Source organism: Nelusetta ayraudi, unplaced genomic scaffold (assembly GCF_046127955.1).
Source record: "Nelusetta ayraudi isolate G7.1 ecotype Tasmania unplaced genomic scaffold, CSIRO-AGI_Nayr_v1 ptg000197l, whole genome shotgun sequence".
Classification (NCBI taxonomy): Eukaryota; Metazoa; Chordata; class Actinopteri; order Tetraodontiformes; family Monacanthidae; genus Nelusetta; species Nelusetta ayraudi.
In genome coordinates this window covers 1-15,000 of record NW_027466246.1, presented here as the reverse complement: position 1 = coordinate 15,000, position 15,000 = coordinate 1, and the positions used below count along the sequence as shown (strand labels likewise).

Genomic DNA, 15,000 nt, shown 5'->3' with positions numbered 1-15,000 from the left:
ACGTATGAACAGAAAGCAGAGACGCAATCGCTAATGTTAGCACGTTAGCACAGACCAGATGTGACCACCGGGAGAGGCAGTTACTGGGGAGGAGAGCACCAGTGGAACTATGACCTCATGAAGTGTGTCAATGGCGAGGCCGGGGTCAGAGGTCACCAACGGGGCCCGAAGAAGAAGAAGAAGAAGATTTTGATTTTTACAATCACATTTATTTACAAAGTACAGGCTAAAAACTTATGCACCTTTCCTAACATAAATAAATGATTAAAACAAAGAAATAAATGAACTAAAAAATAAAATAATGAACAACAACACAAAATCAAAAACCAAACCAAAAGAGACAACCCATTCAAAACAAAAACGAAATAAAAATAAAAGTATTAAATGAATAAATACATAAATAGACAAAAAAACACAAACACAAATCAAAAGCCAAAAAAAAAAAAAAAAAAAAAAAAAAAAAAAAAAAAAAAAAAGAAAACATTCAATCTTTTAGTGCATCAGAAAAAAATAACTTATTGTTTAAAATAGCACACAAAATATTCTTGTGGCACCACATTTTTTGGAAAGCATCAAGGTCTTTCACCATTTTAAAAAAAGAAAACTCTAGGTGGATTCGGGAACGCAGGTTACGGCGCCACACCATTGTTGCATCATCGCTACCGAGACATTCTATTTTATTTTTCCTTGAGATGTAAATTGCCATTTTTGCTTCTCCAATAATAAAATTTAAAAGTTGCCACATTTCTTTGTTTTTTTTGCTGTAGCCCGTACCATAAATAAAATTTGTGATTGTAAAACTCTGATTAAAAGAACTAAAAACATTAGTTAAAACAATAAAAAATGCAGTGAGTCTAAAACAATCAATAAAAATGTGAAAAAACGTTTCGCTGGAGTCGCAGAAGGGGCACTGGTTGGACACAGCAGGGTTAATGATGGAGATAAAAGCATTGGAGGCAATGGCCCCATGCAGGATCCGCCACTGAAGATCACCTGTTCTTTTCTTCAGTGGCGGCTTGTACAGGACTCTCCAGTGGGGTGTACCGTCCAGTCTTTTACTCCAAGCACACATTGTTCTTTTTCCCAGAGTCTTTTGGTTAAAAACTTGTACGCACACTTTATAGAAGTCCTTCTTCTTAGTGTGGCCAAGGTGAAGGGATGTGGTCTTTAGTAGAGGGCCTTCGGTCTCAAAGCGAGGGGTGATTCTTAAAGCCGGGAAGGGTTCTGTGGTGTCTGGCTCTGTGCCTGACTCCAGCTGCACAAGGAGACTGCGTTCTCCAGGGGATAGTCTCTCTCTCCACAGCTGGAGCAGTCTCTCCGTCATCCTGGTGGACTGCAGGCCCAGCACACTTCCCACAGTCTGGTGGTCGCCAAGGGTCGGTCCTGCCGCTCGGACCAGGCGCTGCAAGTCCACGGTGTTTGTCCTGAGCAGAGCAGCCGTCAGCCCGGGCGTCGCACCACTAGATATGTCCAATCTTGCACCATGAATAAGTGGTTCTTTTAAAAGCCAGAGCAGAGAATCGGAGGTGTTTTTTTCTTTGCTGCTTCTAAAAAAAGCCCATACTTTAAAAACACTTTGATAAAAAGGAGGAATCCCATTTAACTTTAAAAAATTGGAATCCATTAAAAACAGAGCAGTGTCCAGTCCCAGTTGACTCACCTCTCTGAAGATGCAGCTGGCCACACCCCTCCACACCAGGTCTGTTGGACCAGTCAGGAAGCGCTGGAGAAACTGCAGCCTGAAAGCTGCAGTCCTGCTGGCCAGGTGGATGAGGCCCTGTCCCCCCTCCTCTCTCGGTAAAAACAGCACCCCCTGTGGCACCCAATGTTTTTCATCCCAAAAAAAATCTATGACTTTCTCTTGGATTCTGACCATAAGTCCAGCTGGAGGGTCCAGACAGGACAGTCGGTGCCACAGGAGGGATGCGACTAGGTTGTTTAAAACCAGAACTCTGCCTCTATAGGACATCTGTGGGAGCAACCATTTCCATTTTTTTATTCTTTGTTCGATTTTTTCCTCCACTCCTTCCCAGTTTTTTTTCACCATGGCCTCATTTCCGAGGAAGACCCCGAGGTACTTTAGCCCCTCTGTCTTCCAGGCCAGGTTCTGGGGAAGGGTTGGGAGGCCACTTGCCCACTTCCCAACAGCAATTGCCTCACTTTTACTCCAATTAACTTTTGCAGCAGACATTTTATTATATTTATCAGTTAAAATGGTTAAAATATCAACATCGTTTTGGCTTTTAACTAAAACAATGACATCATCCGCATAAGCAGATAAAACAATGTTGCTATTAAAACCAGGTAAAACCAAGCCATTAATATTAAAACGTATTTTTGAGAGGAGAGGTTCTAGGGAGAGTGCATAGAGCATCCCAGACAGAGCACAGCCCTGCCGGACGCCCCTCTGCACCCTGAAGGGAGCACACAAACTGCCGTTGAATTTCAGTAGACTCTCAATGTCACTGTACAACACACGGATCATGGCAATGAAGCCAGGGCTGAACCCAAACCTCCCCATGACTTTCCAGAGGAAGCTGTGTTCAACCCGGTCAAACGCCTTTTCCTGGTCTAGCGAAATGAGACCAGTGTCAATACCCAATGAGCTGGAGACCTCCAAAACATCCCGAATTAGGTAGACGTTGTCTACCATGGACCTGCCGGGTACACAGTAGGTCTGGTCCCGGTGGATGACCTGCTCCATGGCTCTTCCCAGCCTGGAGGCCAACGTTTTGGACAGTATCTTATAGTCCACGCAGAGAAGGGACACCGGGCGCCAGTTCTTAATTTCCTGCAGTTGTCCTTTTTTAGGAAGGAGAGTCACCACTGCTCTTCGACAGGAGAGAGGGAGGGAACCACTGTCCAAGCTTTGGTTCAGAACCTGGAGCAGGTCAGCTCCTAGAATGTCCCAGTACTCGTTGTAGAATTCAACGGTGAGTCCGTCGATCCCCGGAGATCTCCGTCCCTGCATGCCCTTCAGGGCAGCCGTTAATTCCTCCAGCTGTAGAGGGCGGTCCAGCTGTGCATTGATGTCAGCTGACACCTGCGGTAGAGCTCTGAGAAAGTCTTCCTCCAGTTCAACGTCTTCCTCATACTCCGACGAGTAAAGCTGTGAGAAGAACTGTGTGGCTCTGCTCCTGATCTCCTGGGGCTTGGTCAGCTCCTGCCCGGTGTCCGTCAGCAGGCAGTGGATGGCCTTGTGCTGTCCATTCTTCTTCTCCAGGCCGAAGAAGTAACCAGAGGGAGCATCCATCTCCGAGATGTTCTGGATCCGGGACCGGACCAGCGCCCCCTGTACCCTTGAGTCCAACAGGCTGGCTAAGGCCATCTTTTTGGAGTTGAGGACTTCAATGTGTCCTCGATTTCCTGTAGAATAGCCAAGCGCTTCTAATTCCACTATTTCACTCTCCAGGTCTTTGATTGATCTACATGTATACTGTGTGACATTGAGAGTGTACTGCTGACAGAGTAGTTTAATTTGTACTTTTCCATGGTCCCACCACTGGCTAAGACTACTAAAATCAGATATTTGATTTTTAAAACCACACCAGAAAAATTTTAAAACTTCTTTAAAACCTTTATCTAAAATCAAAGCAGAATTAAAATGCCAGTAGGCGCTCTTTGGTAAAATATTTTTTAGGATGACGTCACATAAAACCAGAGAGTGATCAGAAAAACCAGATGGCACAATCCTACAATCTTTAAAAACATTAAAATGATGCTTAAAACAATAAAACCTGTCTAACCTCGCTAGAGAGACTCCGTTCTCTCTCAGGTGGGACCAGGTGTACTGACGACAGTCTGCATGCATCCTCCTCCACACATCCACCAGGTCATGGGAGTAGACCAGCTGCTTCAGAGTGTGCTGGGAAGCTGGATGTGGCTCTGTGTGGTTGCGGTCTAAAAAACCATCTTCAGTACAATTAAAATCCCCGCCCAAAATTAAATAATCCTCCGAGCCGCAGCTGTTTAATTTATTATTAACAATTTCTAAAAACCTCTTCCTCTCTGCTCCATGGTTTGGTGCGTAAATGTTCATAAAAACCAGATTAAAACTGTGGAGCTTGGCTTTGACCAGCAGGCATCTCCCCTTCACGACCTGCTCTACCTCCACAGAGGATGGAGAGAACCTCTTAGAGAGGAGGATGCCCACTCCTCCACTTGCTGTGGTGTTGTGGCTTAAAAACACCCTGCCCTCCCACTCCTTCTCCCAGCACCCCTCAATACTTGCGTCACTGTGGACCTCTTGAAGAAATAAAGTGTCCAAGTGCTTTCTTCTTGCTGTGTCCAACACAAGTGCCCTCTTTTTTAGTTCTCTGGCTCCATTCACATTGAGCGTTCCAATTTTTAAAACCTCCATGTTTGGGATTAAGAGATAAAAAGTACAAAAATTAAGAAATAAAAACACAGATAAAAATAAAATCCCTGTCATCATTTTAAAAATGTATTTCTTTTCGGACTCGTATAAGGTGCTTTTTTAACCTGAAGATTTCTTGCTCAGTTAAATCTGATGAACTTTTGTTTTTTATTACATGCTTGGCAGACAGAAAAAAGGTGACTTTGTCAGGAAAGTGCATGTCAATGTTCAAGTTTTTAACTCCTTTTGTTTTTTGCAAGAAGCTTTTTATCATCTTTGCTGAATAGAAATGTTTTTCTCTATTAGCTAGAGGTGTTGTTAAAACAATTTGAGAGAGCGACAATTCGCTGCAGTCAGATATGGCGCCCTCACTGTCACTGCTTTCTTCAGCCGCAGCTCCAGCCCCCAGTCTACCAGTTTTCCCTCCCCCCTCATTTGACACTGTTTGCTTCCTTTTGCTGCGTCTCTGAGACGCAGCAGTTTTCAATTCTGGTGTTTCAAACAGACCATACGTTTTTTCAGTCACACAAGACCCACCACCAGTTCTCTCATCCACACCACCCAGTGCTTCAAAACCACCTCCACCCACTATCATGTCCTCTGAAGGATCTTTTTCTTTTCTTTTTCCCTCACCTGATTCTTCTACCTCACCCGTTTCCCTCACCTCACCTATCTCTCTCACCACACCCGCGCCCAACTCTGCAACCTTCCCTGATTCCTCCACCTCACCTGTCTCCCTCACCTCATCTGCTTCCACCACCCCACCATTTTCCCTCACCTCACCTAATTCATTCACCTCACCTGTCTCCCTCACCACACCCGCACCCAGCTCCGCTACCTTCCCTGATTCCTCCACCTCACCTACTTCTAACCCCGCACCTGATCCCTCCACCTCACCCGTCTCCCCTCCCTGACTCCCTGACCCACCTGTCTCTCCCAACTCACCCTCTTCCATCTCCTCAACCTCTCCACCTTCGTTCTCTCTCACCTCCTGCTCCTTCGCTCCCTCTTCCCTGCTCGGGCCAGCGGCCCCCCCCGTATCTCCGGAGTTTCTCCGTCGTGGAGCGGGGACGGGCTTCTCGCTCGGAGCTGCCGCAGCCGCGACTGCCGCACCGCCGACCGGACCCGTCGCGTCAGCACCCGCCCGGTTCGGACAGGCTCTGACGAGGTGTCCCTCCGCCCCACAGCCGAAGCATTTTACCTCCGACGATGTGGCAAACAGAGTATAATCGAAGTCATCCACTCGTACGATGAATCGATAATTAAACTCTTCCGCCCTGTTGTTTAATATCATGTAAACCTGCCGCCTATGCGACACCACATGGCGAAGCAGCGGAGATTTACACCCAGAAAGCAACTTTCTGATCGGGGAGACCACCTTACCGTGCCGGGACAGTTTTTGGAGCAGGAACTCGTCGCTGATGAAGGGGGGGACGTTGGACAGGGTGATCCGGGCTGCCGGCTGTGTGAGCGGCTGCACCGCCTCGAACAGCCCGTTCACCGTCACCCCGGTCTCCACCAGCAACTTTACCTGCTCCACCCTCTCTAAAAACAGGACCACAGCTCGGTTCATTCGGGCTGCCGACTTCACCGAGCTGTGTCCGATCCGCTCCCCCACGGCTAACGCTACGTCTTCTACGTTGCACGAGGAGCCGGCACCTAGCTTGATGCCGTGCTTCCTCGACAGGGAGGAGAACCCTGCAGCCGCCATGACGGCGCACCTGGTCTCCTCCTCCCGACCAGACGGCGTCTGGCCGCAAAACACGACAAAACAAACACTAAAACTAAACTAACTCACACTAAAATAAACTACACAAATACACAAAAACAACCACCAAAGTGTAAAGAATAGAATAAAGTTATAGGTAGCGCAATCGCTTCCAATTTTCTCTCTCCCTCTCACGCTCCTTCCGCTCAGAAGAAGAAGAAGAAGAAGAAGAAGAAGAAGAAGAAGTAGCGTTCCAACATGTGCAGCGAGTGCACGGACGCCTGCGGGACTCCTGTGGCCGCCTGTCTGCAGGCTGTCAGCAGGCTGTCAGCAGGTGCCAGTCTGAGAGTGGCATGTGTGAAATATCAAGAACTGTTCAAACAAACAGAGGCCGGGGGGACAGAGAGTCAGACAGGTGTGGGCAAACTACGGCCCGGGGGCCAAATGCGGCCCCTTAAGCTTTTTAATCCGGCCCTTAAACCTTGAAGAAATTATACTAATAGTCAGTCAGTCAGTCAGTCAGTCAGTCAGTCATAAAACAGCTGCATTTCCTCAATGTTTGCAGAGTCACTTCAATAAAGAGCTCAACACTGTGGGGCTTCAAAGACACTGATTTGGTTGCAACTTTGCTTTGGTTCATTTTCAATTGACAATAAAGCAACATGTTGTCTACAGATCCCATGATAGATTTTCCTCCTATGAGGTGGCTCACCAAAACGCCCCATCCATCTGCTGCTGCTCCGCGACCCCCCCCCCCCCCCTCTCTGTCACACTTGAGAATCCATTGTGGCCCCACCAGTCAAAAAGTTTGCCCACCCCTCGTCTTTAGCGCACAAATGTGCACAAAATGGGGGGAGGGGGGGGTTCAGGAGGAGGGGAAGCGAGGAGGGACCCCCCTCCTCCTGCAAGCCTGCACATTCCTGGAGATCAGCGCGGAGGGTCAACGGCGCCACCGAGCTGCGTCTGCGTCCAGGGGCCTCAAACGTCAGTCAGCGTTACATAAGAGGCGGGGCTCCGCTGCTTCCCACTCATCACCACAGTGAAGGGCCAGCACATATACATCACATGCGGTCGGGCAGTCGACCAACAACATCGAAGCCCAATGGAAGCATCATCATCATCATCATCATCATCGTTCAGTAACCTCTGTGATTTTCCAGACAGAACCCTGAACACACCCTGCCCGTCTTTCCAGCGCATTTTTCAGAAATGCAACGCATCGCCACGAGCCAAAAATCCAAAATGTTTCCCTCCTTCTTCCTCCTCCTCTTTTCTTTTCTTTCCACGTAAGAAAAAATAAATAAATAAAAAATGAGGAGGCAGCTTTTCTTCTCTGACGACGGATGGGCCGCATTCCCAGACAGCTGCAGCTGAGGGTTTTCAGGAAAAACAAAGCAGAGCTCGGAACGTCTCCAGAGGATGGAGGTCACAGTGGCGGCACCATGTGACCTCCGCCCCGCTGCCACTCACTGGCCCTCCCTGGTGGAAACACACACACACACACACACACAGGCGCCTGCAGGCGGGTGGTGGGTGCAGAGTGAAAGTGGCGGCTGCTTAAAGGGACAGTGCAAGGAAACACCTGCTCACTTTCACCACGGCTCTCGCTTTCATCTCACTCACCAGGATGTGAGGCCGCCGCACCGCAAACGTGTTTCAACAGCACAATATTCTCCTACTGGAAGCCGCTTTCAGTTTTTATATTGGGTATTTCTGCTGGCGACACACACAGACATTCCAGTGAAGGGACCGCGCATGAATCATAAATATGCGAAAGATCCTGCAGATCTCATCGAAAAACGGCTCATGTTAGCCCTCTGTTTGCAGCCCCCTAACCCTAACCCTGGCGGGACAGCGGCCAGAGGTTGCCGCTAACTCAGGGAGAGGCATCACTGCCCTTTATGACATCACAAGGGTACTGATTCTTTTTTAACTTTATGGGCTTCCATGAGATTTCTATCGTTGGCAATGTAACTTTTACAGTGAGCGTCAGGCGCATGAAACTTTATTTTTATTTTTGTTTGATTTTTTTGAAGCGCTAGTTAGCCCCCATTATGCCTGAGCCGTGGCAGACGCTGCTGTCGCCCAGGCTGAAACAATCAGGGGTGGATGCAGGTAAGAGGAAACATGTGCGTCTCTGGAGCTGAAATTACCCATCAGCGCCGGCGGAGGAGCGGGGGTTGATGGGGGGGGGGGGGGGGGGGGTGCTTTCTTTACATTATCGAGGTCGGGACCCTCAGTGGCTGTATGGAGCAGGAGTGGGCAAACTACGGCCTGGGGGCCATATGCGGCCCGTTGAGCTTTTCAATCCGGCCGTCCCAACTTGAAGAAATTATATTAATAGTCAGTCAGTCATAAAGCAGCTGCATGTCCTCCATCTTTTCCATGTTTTCAGAGTCATTTCAATAAAGAGCTCAACACCGTGGGCCTTCAAAGACACTGACTGGGTTGCAACTTTGCTGTGGTTTATTTTCAATGGACATCAAAGCAACATGTTTTCTACACATCCCATGATAGATTTTTTTCCTCCTCTGAGCTGGCTCACCAAAACTCTCCATCCATCTGCTGCTGCTCCGCTACCCCCCCCCCCCCCTCCCCCCTTTGTCACACTTTATAACGCATCGTGGCCCCAAAAGTCAAAAAGTTGCCCCCCCACCCCGGACGGGAGGTGTGTGTGTGTAGGGCGTTGCGTCGGGTGGGAGGTGTGTGTGTGTGTGTGTGTGTGTGTGTGTGGAGGGGGGGGGTATGAAAAATGCACAGCGGCTGCCACAGGTGAGAGAGACATTTGAGTGACAGGTCCTGGTGCCCAGCTGCTCCACCGCTGAGAACCTCTGAGAATTGGTGGTTTCTCCTCTCTCTCTCTCACACACACACACACACACACACACACACCACGGTTGAATTCTATACTCCTGTGCCTACAAGGGCTTTTATTTGTCTTGAGGGAATCGTGCACGAGCTGGAAGTAAAGCGGGGAAAGGAGATACGCAGGGACGGAAAGTCATGAGGGCTGCATAAGTTATCATGAATTTATCCAGAAGACGCACAACTCTCAGTGGGTGGGTGGGGTGGGGTGGGGAAGGTACACCTGATTGGGAAGCGTTTCCACTTTGACCTGGGAGAGAGAGAGGAGGTAGCGGCGCCGGAGCCCTTTGTGACGTCACAAGGGGGGGGGGGGCAAAACGGAACAAAGGGACAGACTTTTTGTGACTGGAAGCAGTGAAGGTGGAGAGGGGTGGTGGTGAAAGACGGGATAAAGGTGTGATGAGAGAAGAGGAGGGAGAGGAAGGCAATTGAAAAAGCTGCGAGGGAGGGAATCATCAGCTGCACATTCTTCCCTTTGTTTCCTTGGAAAGGTGGAGGGAGGGGGGGTTGTGGAGGAAGCAAGCGGACTTCCAACCTGAAGAATGCGCCCGTGTGTGTGTGTGTGTGTGTGTGTGTGTGTGTGTGGGAGGTCACATCACAGACTTGGAAACTTTTTGTGTAGTTCAGGGATTGGGGGGGGGGGGGGGGGGGGAGAGAAGGGGGGGAAAGGTTGTGAAAATGTGAAAGTGGTGACGCTTTTAATGAACTGGGGGAGTTAATGAGAAGAAGCCAGCAGGTGCCTGGAGCCGTGTGTGTGTGTGAGTGTGTGAGTGTGTGTGAGTGTGTGAGTGTGTGTGTGAGTGTGTGAGTGAGTGAGTGTGTGTGTGTGTGAGTGTGTGTGTGGTGTTGGTAGTTACCTGCCTGGTGAAGAGGATGGCAGCGTCGTGGTGCTGCGGGTGCTGCTCGTCCAGAGGGTTCTGCTGGTTCTGCCACTTGCAGAAGCTCTTGAGGGTGGCCGCGGCGTTCTGGCTCACCTCCAGGCCGCGCGCGTCGCGCTCGGTCAGCACCGTCACCTTGACCACGGACAGCCGCACCGGGTTCTCGATGCTGGCGTGCCCGTACAGCCTGGAGGCGATGGTGGCCAGGGTGAGCAGGTAGTGCCGCAGGTCCCGGCCGTACTTCCGCTCCATGGTGGCGTCGGCCACCAGCAGCAGCTCCACGTGCCGGGCGCGCGACACGGACCTCCGCCGCCGCCGCCGCCGCCGCCTGGCGCGGCGCGCGCGGCTCCGGCCCTCCCGGCGCCGCCGCGCGTCGCGCGTCCCGCAGCTCTCGCGCCCGTCGCTCTCCGCCTCGAAGCTGAAGCCCTCGCGCGTGAACACGTGCAGCGCACTCTCGGCGTCCCGGTCCTGCAGCGCGCGCGCGTCGCGTTCGTGGCCCCGCGCGCGCACGATCGGCGTGACGGCGTAGCGCGCGTGGCTCACGGCGAAGAAGCCCTCGAGGCCGCCGCCGCACAGGTTGAACACCGCCAGGGACTCCGGCTGAGAGTCCACGGTGCCGCGGTACACGCACTCTCGCTGCTGCTGCTGCTGCTGCTGCTGCTGCTGCTGCCGCTGCTGCTGCTCGGCGCCACTCTGGCCCAGCATCACCAGCACGTAGCCGTCGCTGGAGAGGTGCGACAGCGCCGCCTCGTCCCGCTCCAGGTCCAGCTGGAAGCGGCGGCCGTCCAGGTAGAGCAGGTAGCCCGCCTTGCCGCCGCCGTGGTAGATCCGGTCAATGGTGCGCACGATGCCGTCCGTCCTGCGCGCAGGTGCGAGCAGCGAGCCGCCCGCAGGTGGCAGGTAGAAGCCCTGGAAGGTGGCGCCCGCGCCCGCGCCCGCGCCCGCGGCTCTCAGTCGCAACTCCTCCGCGGCGCACAGCAGCAGCAGCAGCATCAGCAGCATGTCCGCGGCCAGAGCTCCCAGGAGCCGCACCATAGTCCATTCCAGCCCCGGGGGAGGGTGGTGGGGGTGGCCGGGTCCTAAATCACAAGAGCCGCGGCGCGTCCGTGGAGACAACTTTACGCATCCGTCCCTCCCAGAGTGGCATCCTCCGAGCTCTGTCCCAGTCCCACCGAGAACACACGCACGGGAGTCGCCGACGGGGGAGCGGGCAAAAACATTGAGGTGGGGGAGAGAAAGAGGGGGGGGAAAGGGGGAGGGAGAGAGAGAGAGAGAGAGAGAGAGAGAGAGAGAGAGAGAGAGAGAGAGAGAGAGAGAGAGAAGGGGAATAAAAGAGGGTAAAAAAAAGAAGCAGAGGAAGCGGCGTGGAGGGAAGAGTGCGCAGCCCGGAGAGCGGAGCTCAACTTGGAGAAGAAAAACACAAAGTTTGCTCTTAATAGGAGCCGCGGAGGGAAAAGTCCTGCCCCCTTTGGCTCAATCACTCCTCCTCCTCCCTCTCCTCCTCCTCCTCCGCCTCCTCCTAGAATCAGTGTGAAGTCAAGTGCTGGAGGAGAGAGACCTCCACCAGAGTGTTAGCCGCTGGAGGAGCCCCGCTCCCCAGCAGGATGACAAGAAAAGAAAGAAAAACAAACAAACCGTCACAAGTCACAACGTGGCTGAATCGTCACTCAAACGCCGCCGCTGCCTGGTATTTTTACACTTTTGCCACTTTGGCAGCGTTAATAATTGAAGGCTGAGCAGGCATCGACTGTGTGTGTGTGTGTGTGTGTGTGTGTGTGTGTGTGTGTGTGGGGGGGGTATATCCATAATTTATGGGCTTCTACCGAATAAGAGTTGTGGGAGTTCGCTGCTCCAGCCGGAGACGTTTTAATGGTGTGTGTGTGTGTGTGTGTGTGTGTGTGTACAGTTGTGAAGGTGACAGTGTGGAGCTGCCTCCAAGGAGCTGCCTCGGATATTTATCGTCCCCTGAGGGAAGTGCGCGCACATTGTCAGTGTGCGTGTGTCTTCGCGCGCCAGTCGGGATGAGGTTACTTTGCACCGAGAGGGATTTCAACCTTGCATCCCAGTCTGGAACGCACAAAAACAAAACAAAAACAAACACACTCACACACACTCACACACACACACACAGACACAGACACACACAGCTCGGGGAGCCGACTGAGTGGCATTCCTGCGAAAGAAAAAAATAAAACAGCTCCTTCCAAGACACCGTTAATTTGCTGAGTCACCTCCCAACCACTACCTCGACACACACACACACACACACACACACACACACACACACACACACACACACACACACACAGGGGGAAGGAACCTGAGAGAAGATATTTGGTTTCGACTCTAAAGCGGTGGTGGAGGTGGAGGTGGGTGGTGGGTGTAGTGGGTGTAGTGGGAGGTGGTGGGGGTGGGGGTGGAGGTGGTGATACTCTCTGGAGTGTGGAGGGACTGGGGGGGGGGTGCGGTCCCCGTCAACACCTCAACACCGACAACTTCAGGGGCACTTTGGCTTTTCAGCAGCAGAGTAAATAAATAACTAAATACATGAAGGTGGTGGTGTGGGTCGGTTGGTGCTGCTGCATCACTGAGCTTCCAGCTGCCCTGCCAGCCGAGTCTCCTCCATGGAAGGATGGAGGGAAGGAAGCTGTGCTCACTGGGATTACATCACCACTTGGCTTCCTTTCTTCTCTCCTTCCCCCACCCACCCACCCACCCGTCCATCTATCCTTCCTTCCTTCTTCCCCCCTCCCACACTTCCTACCTTCCTTAGTTCCATCCTTCCCTCCATCCACAGTGCTGCGAGCCCTGACGGAAGACGAGGAAGAAACACAGGAAGTGGGTGCAAGCCTTGCTACTGCTGCACGGCGGACGCTAGCTTTTTCCTTGGACCGCACTTTTTGCATTCAAAGAACAACAAAGAAGCAGCCGTGAAGTCCAGGTGACCACTACGGCAAGTCCCTGCACCCGGCCGTGGCTCCTCCACCCGCCCCCCCCCCCCCTGTCACCCTCCATCAAGACCAGAAAACCCATCAGACTCCTTGGCGGCGACCCTGGAATAAATGAGTTCTACTGGAGCAGCAACCGACAGGTCGCTGGACCAGAGCAGCAGTGAACACCCCCCCCCCAGCGGAGAGGATCCATGCGGCGCGGAAGCTGAGCTTCCCGTCTTTTACAAATCGCCCAGCTGTTATGCAACACGCCTCCCACCAGCCTCTCTCCCTCCCTCCTACTGTCCTTGAGTCTGGTCTGCAGCCGTCGCCGCCGCCCTGCTGCTGCTCCTCTAACAGCAGCCTGTCAAGTGAAGAGGAGAAGACATCTGGGGGCGGAGCTTAATGCATGAGTGGCAGCGGCGGGAGGAGGGTGGTGTTTACACACTAAACAAGCATTCAGAAAAACTAGTCACAGTGTGCACGCACACACACACACACACACACACACTCTGGCCATGCAATAACCCCCCCGCCCCCCCCCCCCCAACCCACCCACTGAATCTCACACACCCAGCCAGCCTCACTGGATCCTTTTTAATCCGCATCATCTGAAAAGAAAAAAAAAAAAAACAGAGAGAGAGAGAGAGAGAGAGAGGGAGAGGGAGAGAGAGAGAGAGAGAGAGAGAGAGAGAGAGAGAGAGGGAGAGAGAGAGAGAGAGAGAGAGAGGGAGAGAGAGAGAGAGAGGAAAAAAAAAACCGTGACATGTATGCCAGAAGAGCCATATGGCTGCGGAATGCCTGCTTTCATCCTCGTGCGCGCACACACACACACACACACACTCACTCAATCGAACACACACACACACACACACACACACACACACACACTCAATCGAACACACACTCACACATGCCATCACACAGTAGCTGCATGGCACGTGCTTGAAGAGGTTCTTACAGTATGGAAAAAAAAAAAAAAAAAAAAAAACCCAGCAAGTTTGCATGCGTGCGTGACGGCCCCGCGTGCCGAGCCACGTGCGCGCCCGAGTGTGTGCGTTTGTGCGTGCGTGTGGCCACCAGCCTACTACTTCCTGTTGCGGGTGACAGTGGGGGAGGGAAGGAATTCAATAGTGGTAATTGACAAGCTGAGCCTTTTATGTAACCCCCATCCGAAGTGGCTGCTGTCACAATTCACCCTCCATCTGCCCCCCCCCCCCCCGGTCTCCGTGACACCCTCTTTTCTGACACACACACACACACACACACACACACACACACACGCTCCATCCTCCTCTCCTCCGTCCCCGACTTGGATCGTCTCCTCCTGCTGGATGTTTCAAGGCGCTGATTCCTCCACCGGGATTGGAAAAAAGCTTCATAATAAACACCCCCCAACCCCTGGTAACCAGGTTGCGTTGCTCCTGGCGTCCGTTGTGGAGGCCCCCCCCCTGGGAGACCGTGAGAGACACCTGCGCTGCACAGCTTCAAAAAAAAAAACAAAAACATAAATAAAGAAGAAAAGTAAACACAGACGTCACTTTTTTGGTTTTAGAAAAAAAAACATGTTGTTTTTTTTCTTTTTAAAATGTATTTAAAATATGAATACAAAAAGAAAATGATGATGATGATGATGATACAGGTACAAAAGAAGCCCATTCAAAAAACACAAAACAAAGACATGTCTTTGTGCCTGTTAACAGAGACGACAAACAAGAAATCTGTTCAGTTCGAAGAAACTTAAAGCCTTTGAAGCCCCCAGAGATTCAACATGGGGGGGGGGGTTACTACCTTGCTGGACTTTAAATTAATCTCTTAGGAAAAGATGAGGTGGAAGGTTTTCCAGCAAGAACTCAACCTCACACACAAAACACTCAAACTGCAAAACAGCCACGACGCGATGACACAGACATTCTTGTCTTTGAGACGAGTGGGAGGAGAGCAAAAGCTGTTCACCCGAGCCGGGCCAGGTACCGGTACTGCTGGAAAACACCACAACCAAACAGCAAACCGACAAATAAAAACGACCGGACTCACAGGAACCGTCACACAAGCCTGGCTCTTCAGCCACACAAACAAGGCCGTCGTGGTGAAATAAGGTGTCGAGGTCGCTGGGAGGAGAGAGGACTCTTCAGCCAGCTCTGTTGACTTTGTGCGTATGGTTGAGTCAACCCATAAATATAAAACAAACAAACAAAAGAAAGGACTGCATTCAAAAGGCTTGAAAATTTGCTAAAACATTTACATTCAAACTTTTTTGGT

At 51.6% G+C, this 15,000-nt stretch overlaps 1 protein-coding gene across 3 annotated transcripts in view; it reads right to left on the bottom strand.

Annotated features, from left to right (window-relative positions):
* adamts5 (ADAM metallopeptidase with thrombospondin type 1 motif, 5 (aggrecanase-2)) overlaps nt 1-14,202 on the bottom strand; it is a 25,036-nt gene extending 10,834 nt beyond the window's left edge. The window contains exons 1-2 of one of the 3 annotated variants that reach the window (XM_076015812.1): nt 14,010-14,202; nt 9,788-10,965 (exon numbers count right to left, since the gene is read on the bottom strand). In XM_076015812.1, the coding sequence (XP_075871927.1) occupies nt 9,788-10,843 (1,056 nt within the window). In that variant the 5' untranslated portion in view covers nt 10,844-10,965; nt 14,010-14,202. Of the gene's footprint in view, nt 1-9,787; nt 11,311-14,009 lie in introns of those variants that run through there. The other 2 variants (XM_076015813.1, XM_076015811.1) reach the window with 2 other exon arrangements.
* Between the last annotated feature and the right edge of the window lie 798 nt (nt 14,203-15,000).